At 46.0% G+C, this 13,914-nt stretch overlaps 1 protein-coding gene and 1 long non-coding RNA gene across 2 annotated transcripts in view; one reads left to right on the plus strand and one right to left on the minus strand.

Annotated features, from left to right (window-relative positions):
• The window catches only part of Rnf157 (ring finger protein 157), a 70,969-nt gene extending 58,512 nt beyond the window's left edge, over window positions 1-12,457 (minus strand). Inside the window, 2 exon segments of the mRNA XM_051181029.1 lie at window positions 12,198-12,408; window positions 12,410-12,457. Coding sequence (XP_051036986.1) covers window positions 12,198-12,408; window positions 12,410-12,442 — 244 coding nt within the window. The 5' untranslated portion in view covers window positions 12,443-12,457.
• Window positions 12,458-13,293: 836 nt separating this feature from the next.
• Window positions 13,294-13,577, plus strand: LOC127221546 (uncharacterized). The gene is made up of 2 exons (XR_007834452.1): window positions 13,294-13,366; window positions 13,454-13,577. It is a non-coding gene; the product is annotated as an uncharacterized LOC127221546 (long non-coding RNA).
• Window positions 13,578-13,914: the final 337 nt, after the last annotated feature.

Raw genomic sequence — 13,914 nt, forward strand, 5'->3', positions numbered from 1 at the left:
CAGGCTTTGTAGCTCAAGCTAGGCCCTCCTAAGCTGGCCTCTCAAAATACTCATGAGTTTTCAATGTATTTGTTTGTTTTGTGTTCATGTGAGGGGTGAGATTGAACTCAAGGTATGATGTATATTGGACAAGCACTCTATCCCTGAGTTGCATTCCCAGTTCTTTGGAGTCCTTTGGGTCAGATTCTAGAAGGTTTTGGGAGATCCTTGCTGTATGATATAGATCAGATCTCCTAGCCCAGCTTGTACATTTCCTTCCCTAGACATGGAATGTGACTTTCACTGAACTCTAGATCCTATTGGTGGGAAATGCTAGCTGGAGACCATGGTTTGAATGCTAGAAGCTCTCAATGCCTGCAACCTTGCCAGTCACCATTCCTAAGCCTTTTCAGAGGAGCAGAGCAGAGCTAGGAGATATTTGTAAAAATAAAATATACCACAATTTTTTATTGATTTTATATATATGTATGTGTGTGTGTGTGTATGTATGTATGTATGTATGTATGTATGTGGGGGGGGGGTTGAGACAGAGTTTCTCTGTGTAACAGTCCTGGCTGTCCTAACTCGCTCTGTAGTCCAGGTTTGCCTTGAACTCACAGAGATCCACCTAACTGCTGGGACTAAAGACTTGCACCACCACACCTGGTTTAAAAGTGAATGTAAAAAGAATTCATGGCTCACTAGACTAGGGATATAGCTCAGTGGCAAGTGTACTAACTGGTTTCTCTAAGGCAGGACAGGTGGAAAACAAGCTCTGTTCACACAACAAATGGTTGATGTTTCTCACTAGTCTAAACAAGCACAGGAAAAGGCAGAAGGGGAAAAAAGGGTAAAAACAAATTTTAAAAACTTATGAGTTGGGTGGAGTAGGCCAGCGTGGTCTACAGAGCAAGTAAGTTCCAAGGCAGGCTCTAAAGCTACATAGAGAAACCTGTCTGAAAAAAACAAAACACAGAACAAAACAAAAAAAATTCGTAAGTCTTCCCAAATGTTTGTTTCTGCTGTTCTCTACAGATTAAAAATCAAAGTGGGCTTTGGAGTTGGAACATGGCTCTCTCCTTCTCTAAACCTAAGCATGCTTGTTAAAGAAAAATCCAAAATCTCTGTCTTTATGTTGCCACTAATCTCATAATTCTTTGGCTTTATTTTTATATTCTTTAAAACTTTTAAGGTGTAAATATTATCTCAAAATTTATAAAATTTGTGTGTATATATATATATTTGAAACTTTTAATCATGCTATTAATGGTCATATAGAATACTAATTATAGTATATGATTTCCGGTTTGAGTCTCTAATTAGGTAACTAGGAATTACACTTTTTGTACTCTGGATGCACTTAACAAAATATGGTCCTTTAACCTCTTCAAGATCTGTTGCATATGACATTTAGAATGTTTAAATTTTCTGCAGTGAACCATGACCATGCCTAACAATGACTTTTGAAGTCTCCAAAAGGAGGATTGGGCCCCACAATGACAATTTCTCCTGAATTGTGGTAAGGACACTACACTGCCAAACACCACCCAAAGCAGCTTTGGATTACATACAAACTGCTCAGGACAATTTTGAGGTGGCTAGCTAAGATGGTCCAGCCTCACAGACTACTCTAGTGCTACACTTTCCCATTACACAGAGACTGGATAGCAAATAATACAGCTAGCTCTCCCAGGACTTGACAATTGTCCCAACTTTTCTTCAGGGTCCCCTAAAGATGCCACCATCCTCAGACAACAGGAAGTAATTTTAAGAACATGACGACCACATTCCCAAGAGGTGGAGTGGGCAGTTTTTGGCCATTCAGTGGGTTATGGATATTTGTCATTGTTTAGGGAGGTTGGTTACAGGTTGTTATTGGTAATAAAGTATATAAGGTTGAGAAACATAAAAGGATAATTTTGGGTTGTAATACAAGTTAGGATATAAATTGATTTAGGTACAAAACTTTGGACTCACCAAGATAGGATAGGTAATGAAATATTTTCTTTGAATTTGCCAAACGCAAATGGACTGGACATCATTAATATATTTCTTACCTGTATATATTTGTATATAGTAATGTATTTATAGTATATAGTTTTACTATGCTAGTCAAGACCTTATCCTTTTATTTAGACCAAAAAGAGGAAATGTGTGCTATTTTGATTGTGTTCTGACAAATAAAGCTTGCTAGGAGTGAGAGGGTGGAGCTAGCCACTGGCTAACCACAATTAACCAAGTTTAGAGGGCTGTGGGGAGGTGGGGGACAGGAAGTGGGAGACAGGAAGTAGTGAGGTGCAAGAGAGAGGCTCTTGGCCCTTTTAGAGGAAGGAATGGAAGAGCTAGGAGGTGACTGGTGGCTGCTACTCTCCTTCTCTGACCTTTTAGGTACTTACTCTGATACCTGACTCTCAATTTTTTGTTGATACGGATAAACACTTCAGCAAATCCTTCCCACCCACCCCCATGCCCCACCCGGCCCCAGACAGGGTTTCTCTGTTCTCTGTGTAGCTCTGGCTGTCCTGGAACTCATAGGCTAGCTTCAATCTCACAGACATCTGCCTGTCTCTGTTTTTGACTGATAAGGGTTTCTAGGATGAAATGATCATATTTTAATTCATAATGTTACACATTGCATATGTCTTCTCGAAAGTTTAGGACAGAATATTGCTAAGCTTTATTAACCTACTGATTGAACATGTATTCAAGTTAACTTATTTGTTTGCCTTGTTTTGTTGAGGTTGGCTTTTGAGACAGTGTCTCACTGTGTAGCACAGGCTGGCATTGCACTAACTCTTCTGTGGAAATGAAAATCCTTTCTTTAATGTGTATGTTATTGGCCTGGATTTTAAGTTTTTTTGTAGAAAGACTTGACTTGGGGGTAGGGAGACCGGCTGTCCTTGCACTCCTGAGCTAAGTGACCCTCCTGATGTATCTTCCCTTGTATATGGGACTCCAGGCACATACTCCTGTGCTAGACGGTTTTTGTTTGTTTTTTGATGTGACTTCAGTTAAGTAGGCTGCCCTGGCCTTGAATTGACAACCCATCCCCCTTTGACTCCTGAGTGCTGGGATTACAGGTGTGAGCCACACCTGGCAGCCCTTGATTTTAACACAAAACTACATTTAGCTTTATGTGTCTTTTTGACACAAACTCTCACTAGCCCTGGCTGGCCTGGGAGTCCCCATGTAGACCAGGCTATCCTCAAACTCACAGAGATCCGCCTGCTTCTGTGCCCAGAGTGCTGGGACTAAGGGCTTGCCACTCTATGCTCAGTCCCCTTTCTTATAAAGTTTGGTAAGCTTGGCCAGGCATAGTGGCAGAGGCCTGTAACCTCAGCACTTGCATGGTAGAAGCAGAGGGTCAACAGTTCAAGGTCATCCTCAGTTAGTCAGCAAGACAGCCTATCTCAAAAGAAAGGAAAGTGGGCTGGGGAGATGGTTCAGGTGCTGAGCGCACTGACTGCCTTTCAAGAGGACCTGGGTTCAATTCCCATCTTGCACATGGGATTTACAACTGTCTGTAACTATAGTTCCATGTGATCTGGCACCTACACACACACACACACACACACACAAACACACACACAGGCCAAACACCAATGTACATAAAATAACAATAACTACATCTTTAAAAAAAAAAAAAAAAAAAAAAAAAAAAAGCACTTCTAGGAGAACCCTGCCACCTGCTTGCCCACCAGTGCCCCTTGTTAAAGATTTATTTTTACTACTGAAATCATCTTAAAGTTTTAGAATAAATCTTCTATGTGCACGGTGGGGGTGGGGCATTGTGTGGCTGTGTGTAGGTCAGAGGTAAATCTGAGATAATATGGCTGAGGACCCACCGAACTTTTAGTTTTTTCAACAGATTCTGTTCAGGAAAAGATCTATCCGTTCTGAACAGAATCCAGAATATGGTCGTTTTTTGAGACTAGGTCTCTCACGGGTCTGGAACTCTGCAAAGTGTGTTAGGCAGCTTGGTCACTGAGTCCCAGGGACCCACCTGTCTCTGCCTCCTCGGTGCTGGGATTGCACATACCTGGTGCTGGCTCTTTACTTGGGTGCTAGGGATCTGAACTTGGGTCCTTGAGCTTGTGTGGCAAGCTCTCTACCAACTGAGCCATCTTCATTTCTTTTGGACTGCTTTGAAGGAGCAGAATTGATAGATCACAAGTTAAATTCACATTTAACATTTAATTACATTTACAATGGGGGTCACTTCTCTTGTACTGTGTGGGTGCCTAGGCTCGAACTTAAGATAGCAGGCATCTTCATGCAGTGACTCATCTTACTTGCCCATGGTTAACATTTAAGACTGCCAAATTCTTCCCCAAGTGGCTGTACTATTTCATGTTTCCCCTTAGTGATTCACAAGGATTCTACTTTCTCTGAATTTTTTTTATAATTTATTTATTTTTATTTTGTTTGCACTGGTGTTTTTCTGGTGTGTATGTCTGTGTGAGGGTATCACACTTGTAGTTACATACGGTTAGCTTCCATGTGGGTGCTGGGAACCAAACTTAGGTCCTCTGGAAGAGCAATGTGTGCTCTTGACCACTGAGCCAACATTCTAGCCCAATGTTTTTTTTCCCCCCTAAAGATTCACTGTAATATTTTAAATGATATATGCATGTGGGAGTGCTTATGTGTCAGTTTGTGCAAGTGAGCAGTGGAGTTCAGGGCCAGAGAGCTGGATTTGCTGGAGCTGGAGACACAGAGTTGTGAGCCTCCTGCTTTGGTCCCCAGGTCCCTAAAAAGCAGCCGTGTATGCCTTTACCCAGAGCCATTTCTTCAGGCTCTTTTAGAAATGTGTGGTTTTGATTTTGGAGGAATGCAATTTATCATTTTTTTACCTGTACTTTTGAGAGCAGGGGATACAGCTAGGTGGCAGAGTACTCTCCCAGCATTTGTAAGGTCCTAGGGTCTGAGCCTCAGTGTTGAGATAACAAAAACATGTCATAGGCTTGTACTTTTCTTATCATTTCTAACGTTTTGTATAACCTAAGTCAAATGGTTTCTCCTATGTCTTCTAAGATTTTACATTTAACTCTCACCTTTAGTTTGAAATGTAACTTCCATAACATATAATTCATCTCATTTAAACTCTACAATCCAGGTATATAGTATATGCATGTTTACAATCCCAGCACTTGGGGGGAGGAAGCAAGATCTTGCCTCACTTACATAGCAAGTTCAAGGATAACCTGATACTTGGGGACTCATCTAAAAAAAAAAAAAAAAAAAGTGCATGCACGGTTTGAATATGTATATGTTGATAGATGTATAGATATGTAGACAGATAATCAAATATATATAGTGTGGTTTATAGTATATTCAGGACTCAGCACCACCCACCCTTAGCTAATCTGAGAACATTTTCACTACCCTAAAAGAAACCCATTAACCGTCATTCCTGTCATCCACTCTTCAACTTCTGGTGAATCTACTTTCTGTCTCTTGTATCTTTCACTTAGCATGTTGTTCTCAAGAGGCACTCATGTTTAAGCAGCCAGTACTTCGCCCTTTCAGGGCCCAGTAATAATTCCACTGTCTGTATTTATCATGTTTACTCATCGGTTGTTCCGTTCATCACTATTTTGAGAAAAACCATATATACATTCATGTGTGAATTTTTTTGGCTTGTGAATACACACGAAGCAGTATGACTGATGAGTCATACAGTAACTAACCATTTGAGAATTCTAAACTAGCTTAAGACTGACTTCCTGTTTTTATTTTGATTCTGGGTCTCACTCTGGCCCAGCTAACCTGGAATTTATTCTGTAGCCTAGGCTGCCCCTCCAAACTCAGTGGGTTTTTTGTTTCTTTGTTTGTTTTCGTTTTTTTTTAGACAGGGTTTCTCTGTGGCTTTGGAGATTGTCCTGGAACTAGGTCTTGTAGACCAGGCTGGTCTTGAACTCACAGAGATCCACCTGCCTCTGCCTCCCTAGTGCTGGGATCAAAGGGGTGCGCCATCACCACCCAGCCAAATTCTGTGTTCTTACTTCAATACCAAGATCAGCATGTGAACCATCATGTCTTGTAGGTAGGGTTTTGGGGTTCCATTTTCCACATCCTTACCAATGCTTCTTACTATTTTATTTTTCTGTTAACTGATGTCCTATTGGATGTGACTTATTGTCTAACAGAAGCATTCTTTTGGGAAAGGCAAGATCTAATTCTGTAACCTAGGCTAGAAATAACAGACACGAGCTTCTAATCACACAAAAATTCTGATTAGTCTTTCCCTAAGGGTAGATATTGTGTTTCTCTCCAAGTGCTTATCAGCCACTATTTATCTTTTCCCTCTTCCTCCTTTCCTTCCTTTCTTTTTTGATAAATGTCTTTCAAGTGCTTTCCCTTTTATCTTTCTCTTTTTTCCCAGACAGGGTCTCACTATATAGTCCAGGCTGGCCTTGAGTTCACTGAGATCTACCTGCTTCTGCCTCCCAAAGACAGGGATTAAAGGCTGTGCCACAAAGACCAGATAATTAGACTAATCACTGAGTAAAGTTCTTTGTGTATTCTAGATAAAAAAAATCCTCTACTATGCTCATGACTTGCAATCTTTCTATTCTCTGAGTTGTCTTACCACATGGCCCATTTTGAGTTAAATTTTTGATGATACCCCATACCTGCTGGGGTTTGTGCCCGGATAGTCTCATACACTCAGCAAGCCCTCTGTACTCAGCTATGTTCCAGCTTAGAAAGAGTCTAAGATTACTTTTAGTATTTGTTAATAATAGAATCATCCCAGAACTATTTGTTGAAAAGACTTTCTGCGCTGCAATGTTTTACTCCTCACTACAAATTGTTTTTTCACAAACTCAGTAATCCAAATATTTCACAGGTAGAGTGGAAAGATCAGTCTAAAGTCAGTCAGCATGGACTACATGAATACATGAGACTGTCCAAAACCAAAAATAAATAAATAAATAAATAAATAAATAAATAAATAAAAATAGTCATCTGGTAATAAATGTATTCATTCCTGACTCGGTATTTTTCTCCCATTGGTCTGAAATTGCACCAATCCCATATTCTCTTTTTAAAGGATTTAATTTTTTAAAAGTTTTGCGTGCATGTGTGTGCCTGTGTGTGCATGAGTGCAGATGCCCAAGGACATCCAGGGCTAAACAAAGAAATTGTGTCTGGGAAAACAAAGCAAAACTATAACAACAACAAAGAAAGGTGCTGAGCCGCCATATAGGTGTGTGGGATTGATCAGGGGACATCCAGGGCTATTAACTGAGCTCTTTCCTGCCTTTCTCATTTTTAAATCATCCAGGTCATCCGCAGCTGCATTCCAGACCAGCCTGGGTTTCAGATGATCCTGTCAGAAAAGGAGTGTGCATGCATGTGTGTGTGTGTCTGTGTGTGAATGTGTGCGTGTGTCTGTGTGGGGTATGTGTGTGTGTCTGTGTGTGAATGTCTGTGTGGGGTGTCTGTGTGTGTGTCTGTGTGGGGGTGTCTGTGTGCGTGTGTGTCTGTGTGGGGTATGTGTGTGGGGGGGTCTGTGTATGTGTGTGTATGTCTGTGTATATGTGTGTGTGTGTCTGTGTGTATGAGTGTGTATGTGAATCTGTGTGAATGTGTATCTGTGTGAGTCTGTGTGTGTATGTGTGTGTGAGTCTGTGTGTGTGTGTACCCTGATTGGTAGAATACTTGCCTCCCATCTTCCATATGAATAAAACCCAGCATATGCCCCCACGCCTGTAACCCTAGCACTTGAGGGTATGGGTATGTGTGCAGGAAGCTAAGGCGTTCAAAAATCTTCCTTGGGTATATAGGAAGTTCAAGCCAACCTGGAAGACATGAAACCCTATCTTTTGGAAAAATAAAAATGAATATCAAAAGCAGATTTTCCCCCTTGCTCTTGATATTAGCAGGGAAGTGATTAGTGTCACTAAATATGATGCCAATTTCCTGTGGATGCCCTTCATTAGCTTGAAGTTCCTTTCTAGTCCTAATTTGGCAAGTGTAGTTTTTATTGTTTTGGTTTGGTTCAATTTTTCATGACAGGGCTTTTGATGTAGATGTCCTTCTGTATATAGTGAATAAGTGTTGTTTTTATTGGTTGATGAATAAAGCTGTTTTGGCCTATGGCGGGGCAGAATATAGCTAGGTCAGAAATCCAAACAGAGATAGAGAAAGAAGCAAAGTCAGGGAGATGCCATGCAGCCACCCAAGAGGTAAGATGCCAGAGCATTACTGGTAAGCCACAGCCACATGGTAATACACAGATTAGTATAAATGGGTTGATTTTAGTTGTGAGAGCTAGCCAGTATTATGCCTGAACCATTGGACAAACAGTTATAATTAATATTAAGTCTTTGAGTGTTTACTTGGGAACTGGAGAGTGGGAGAGAAACTTCCATTTACAGGGTTTCTCTGTGTAGCCCTAGCTGTCCTGGAACTCCATCTGGAGAAAAGGCTAGGCTGGAACTCAAGAGATCTGCCTGCCTCTGCCTCTGGAATGCTGGGATTAAAGGTGTGTGCTACCACCACCTGGCTGTGTTGTTTTTAATCACAGATGAGTGGAAGTTCTAGCAAATGTTTTGTCTGGATCTGCTAATACAATCAGGTAGCTTTCATAGTTCATGCTATTGGTATGGTAATTAACACGGACTGACAGCATATAGGAAATAACACTCACACTAATAGGACAGAGCTGCTTGGTTACCCCATAGTCTGCATTCTTGTATTTGTACATGTACATGCATGCATCTTACCTCTGACACTAGATGATTAACAGTGAACTTTTGGAAGAAGTGTAGTTTTTAAATAGTGAGTTTTTAAAGATGTACTTAGTTATTAAATATTTTATGTGTTCCAGGACCCTTGCAACTATTAAAAATTCTGGCTTAGTTAAAAATAAGACAGCCGAACACAATAACACACCTGTAATACTCATTACTTCAGAGCCTGAGACAGGGGGTGAACAGTTCTGATTCATGTAGTAAGATCTTGACTCAAAATAATAATAAAATAAAGAAAGCCAGGAACTGAAGAGAGACACTCAGTGGTTGAGGGCCCACACTGCCCTTGCAGAGGACCCAGTTCAATTCCCAGCACCCACACTGGGTAGCTCACAATGGCCCACATGCCTGTAACTCCAGCTTCAAGGGACTCCATGCCTCTACAGCTGCACATACTCACACAACCATACCCACTCGGTAGGCAAAGATCTCTGGCTTAAAGGCCAGCCTGCTCTACTGATAAGTTCTGGGACAGCCAAGACACCATGTCTACACTGTCTATGTTAATTTGCCTAGGTGATAATAATATCTAATGGTCTCTTCAAACACTAGTCTAAATATTGCTGTGAAGGATTTGGGGGATGTGAAGTAAAATACAAGGACATAATAGACATTAAAATCAAATGGACTAAAGCTGTCAGACAGTATAACTCACTAGCGGGACACTTAGCTTGCATTCCCAAGGCCCTGCTTTGCTCTCCAGCAACAACAAAATATTAGTCCAAAGTCACAGGAGTGCTGGCTCACACCAGCGTAGTCTTGGCAGGGAAGAAGCTAAGGAACGAGCAGTGGCAGTACTAAGAGAGTCAGAAGTCCAAGGCTACTTGGTGACATAATTTGTCCGGCCAGCCTGGGCTATATGAGGGGAAAAACAAAAAGTTTAAGGCCAAGCAAGTCACGGCCTTCTGAGGCAGTCATTGGTGGTGCACGCCTTTAACCCCAGCTTTCAGGAGGCAGAGGCAGGTGGATCTATGTGAGTCCGGCCTGGTCTATAGAACTACTTCCAGGACAGGCTCCAAAGCAATACAGAGAAACCCTGTCTCAAAAAACCGTGTGTGTGTGTGTGTGTGTGTGTGTGTGTGTGTGTGTGTGTGTGAATAGTGAATGTCTTTAATCCCAGCACTTGAGGAAGAGACACAAAATTCCAGGCCATCCTGGTCTACACTGTGAATTCCAGGCCAATCTCTAAACAAAAGGAAAGAAGAAAGAAAACAGAAAAATTAAAGCCAACCTGGAATACACAGAAAGACTGTCTTCAAAAAAAAAATAATAACAAATAAAGCATTTTGCTGTGCCTAGTTGGAAGTGTATACAGTTTAGTTGGTAAGAGTGTTCACCTAGCATTTAAGAAATCCTGGGTTCAACCAGGCAATGCCGTACACCTTTAATCCCGGCACTCAGGAGGCACTGGCAGGTGAATCTCTGTTTCAAGCCAGCCCTCAAAGCTACAGAGAAACCCTGTCTTGAAATCCTGGGCTCAAGGGTTCAGACTACACACTCAGGTTGGTGGTAAAATTCTATGGTCTCAGTTCCTGAGAGGATCAGAAGTTCAAAGACATCCTTGACTACTAAAGTCAGTATGAGGTCAGCCTGGGCTAAATAAGACCCTGTTTCAAAATAACAACCTAAAGGAATAGGTAAAAATGAGTTATAATTAGGTAACGCTTTTCAAAGATGGGTAGGTCCCGCCCTGGGAGCATTCTTTTGTAGTATTAAATACTGAATTTGACAGTTAAGAAAGGATTTGGAGCCATGTGTTGTGATTATGCTCTTAATCCTACTGTTTGGGAAGGGGACGCTAGGCAAGTCTGTGGCTCACCAGTTACATTTGCCGGCCAGCCTGATCTACAGGGTGAGACCCTGTCTCAAAAAACAGATTCCCATCTCCCCTAAAAGGTTTCAGTTTGGCCCATGATTCTCTTGCTGCCTTCAATTTCTCTTTCTCCTGCATCCTTTGGGAGCAGCCCGGGAGATTTCTACCACTGCTGATGCACACTTGGAGAAGGAAGGGTGAATACCCTCCTGAGGCAGCAAACCCTACTGAAAACTCCAGGCTCAGCAAAACACGATCCATGTTCTGATCAATACAAGCTGAATGACTGAGACACCGTGGCGCGTGCGGGGGGGGGGGGGGCATGACACTGCTGCATATTTTCGTTTTTAAGTGACAAAATGCAAGTCAGGTACAGTGGCCCGCGTTCGTAATCCTATCACTGGAAGGGAGGCTGATTGCGTACAGTTTCCTTTTTGTTGTTGTGTTGGTTACATTTTGTTTGAGGCAATCTCACTGCGGAGCCCAGGCTGACCCCTGACTTCATAATCCTCCTGCCTTTAACAGATAAAAGTAAGCATACAGTCATAATTATCAAGAGCTTTATTAAAACACTAAGGATCCGCAGCTCTGTCTCAGTTCTTACTCATTTCTGCAAGGGCTTATTCTCTGGCACAGAAGCAGAGCTGCTGGTACACACTCTGCAGGGAGGCAGGTTCATTGTCTGGTCCCAGCTTCCACCTGGCAGAAACTGGAATGTACTGCTGAGAAGCCAGCTCGACTCAAGAGCATGTCTTTATTCTACCAAAGGGAAAACGGGATCCTCTCCAATTCTAACACCTCACTGTGCCATCATCAAAATGCCCATCAGGTCCTCTCAAGACTGACGGAGGGCGGTACGCATGGGTCCCCAGGGCCTAGGGAGGTCAGAAGGCGGGGTCATTCACCAGCAGCTCGGCGGCTGTCCTCCACTCAATTCGACCACTTTTGCTTTTCCTTCTCCTCTGCCGTCAAAAATGTCCTGCAATGCTGATGCTGATGCTGAGGATGGAGGCATTCATTTACCTTTCCGCGTGACGGTATGCGTCCGAGAAATAATTTCGTCCTGTCCCCAGCCATCCCGTTGCCACAAACTAGCAAAGGGGCAACCCAAGTGACTGTCAGATCCCCCACACATTTCTGCTCACTTAGTTTTCCTCCGACTTTCCTCTGGAAAGGCAAAGGACAGCGCTAGCAAGTTCGCCGTCCTCCCCCGTCCCCCACCCCAGCGCAGCAGAAACCCAGTCCTACGCGTCCCGGAGGCCAGCATGACGCAGCCGGGGGACAACACCTGGCGCAGGTGCGTGGCCAGGGATGCCTCTCCAAACCCCGCAGCCCCTGCAACGCGGCATCGCGGGCGGGCGGCGCGCGTCCCTGCCGCAGAGCGGATTCCCACCTCCACCGCTCGCGTCCCGGGTGGAGGGTGACCTCGCCGACCCCGCAGGCACCTGCAGTCCTCTGCGCGGCGTCGCGGGGACCCGGGGTGGGGGGCAGCCCCCGCCGCGCCCTGCACCCCCAAGCCCTCCCCGGCTCCGAGGCCCAGCCCCGGCCGCCCGGGCCCCCGCGCCGCCCGCCCGCCCGCAGCAGCCCCCGCCGCGCGGCCTCCCCTCCGCCCGGCCCGCGGCCCGCGGCGCGCGCCCGGCGCTCACCGGACTTGGGCGGGTAGCGGTACACGGAATTGGACGGGACGTCCACCTCCTCCACGCCCGCGTGCTGCCGGCTCGTTAGGGCCCCCATGGCCGCTGCGACCGCGGCGTCGCCGGGCTCCGCTCTCCGCGCCTCAGCGCGCCGGCCGGCCGCACGCCCGATGCGGGGCTCGGGGCCCCGCCGCGGCCCGCTCGGCTGAGGCGCTGCGGCTGGGGCGGCGGGGAGCGGCCTGCGGGGCGCGCAGCATCCTCCGCCCGGCACCGCGGCGGCGCCTCGGCCTCAGGGGGGCTGCGGGGCCGAGCCGGGGGGCGGGGGGGGCGCCGCCGCCTCGCGCCGCGTGATGTCAGCGGCGGCCGGCGCGCGGGGGGACCGCGGCGGCCTCGGCCAATGGGACGGCGGGGCGGGAGCGCCCGCCGGCCGGACAGCCAATGGGAAGCGAGCTGCGGCGGGAGCCGGCGGCGCGTGCTTCGCGCGGAGGCTGCGGCGCGGACGCGGCCCGGGGCTGAGCGGCGGCGACGGGCAGGGGCGCGGGAGCCCCGGAGCTGCCCCGCTGTGCCCGAGAGGCCCCGGCCGCGTCGGGCGCAAGCCGCGGGGGCCCCTCCAGGCCTGAGTAGTGTCCTGGTTGGGCTAGCGCGCGGGGTGCGCCTCCCCCGCGGCCCCGGGGAGGCCTGCCTCGAGCTCGCTCGCCTTTGTCCCTGAATCCCAAAGCGCCCCGCCCCGCCCCGGCAGCCAGGGCCCCCCTCCATCGCGTCTGCCCAGGTCTGACCCCCCCAACGGGAAGCACCCGCATCCTTCATACCCCCCCCCACCGCCAGAATCCCGAGTGCTCTGCCAACCCCACGTCCCAAATTGTCCCCAAGACTCCATGGTGGATGCTGGGTGACCCGCTAAGATGTGGCCACCCCTCTGTGCATGCTGTTTGTGCCCGCTTCCCCGGACAGCTCACACAGCCTTTAGGGTTTGACTTGGTAGAGTGTCAACTCAGGGTAGTCACTTGCAGCCTGTCCCTTCTGCAATGTCCTTTGCAGACCTTGGAAAGGCCCCATGTGTGGCCTGTGGGTGAAGACTTTCCAAACAAACAAGGTAGAGCTTCCGTGGACACACACACACACACACACACACACCACAAAACAGTGAGAAGCCTGAGCAGACAGAAGACGTCATTGCTCAGGTAATTACAGACATTTCTGTATTTGTGGGTTTGATGAGGTTTTCGATTTTTTTTTTTTTAATTTATGTTTTTGTTTTTGTTTCCCAGGAGGGGAGACTGATCAGCAAGAATTTAAACTGCTTCAGCACGACTTGAACTTCCAACAACATACAGAGTAGTTTGGGGTGACTGCTTGCCTAGTTTATGTTTGTAAAGCTGTTTTATAGATCTAGCTGTCCCCTGATTGTACTGTGTGTGTGTGTGTGTGTGTGTGTGTGTGTGTGTGTGTGTGTGTGTGTGATTTGCAAGGGGAATGTGGTTTAGGTTTAGGTTTTGGGTTTGTTTGTTACATTTTATTTGTGTGCTGTGGGGGTTGGGAGTCTTCTGTGCCACCAGATGATTTCAGAGGTCAAAAGACAACTTCACAGAAGTCTTTTTGGGTTTTGGGGATGGAACTCACTGGGCTTGGCAGGCACCTTTACCCTGCTGTCCACCCCCAGACCTCATGTAGTTTATATTGACCCAGAACGTTTGTTTGTTTGTTTTGTTTTTTTTCAAGACAGGGTTTC

This window comes from Phodopus roborovskii, unplaced genomic scaffold (assembly GCF_943737965.1).
Source record: "Phodopus roborovskii unplaced genomic scaffold, PHOROB, whole genome shotgun sequence".
Taxonomy (NCBI): domain Eukaryota; kingdom Metazoa; phylum Chordata; class Mammalia; order Rodentia; family Cricetidae; genus Phodopus; species Phodopus roborovskii.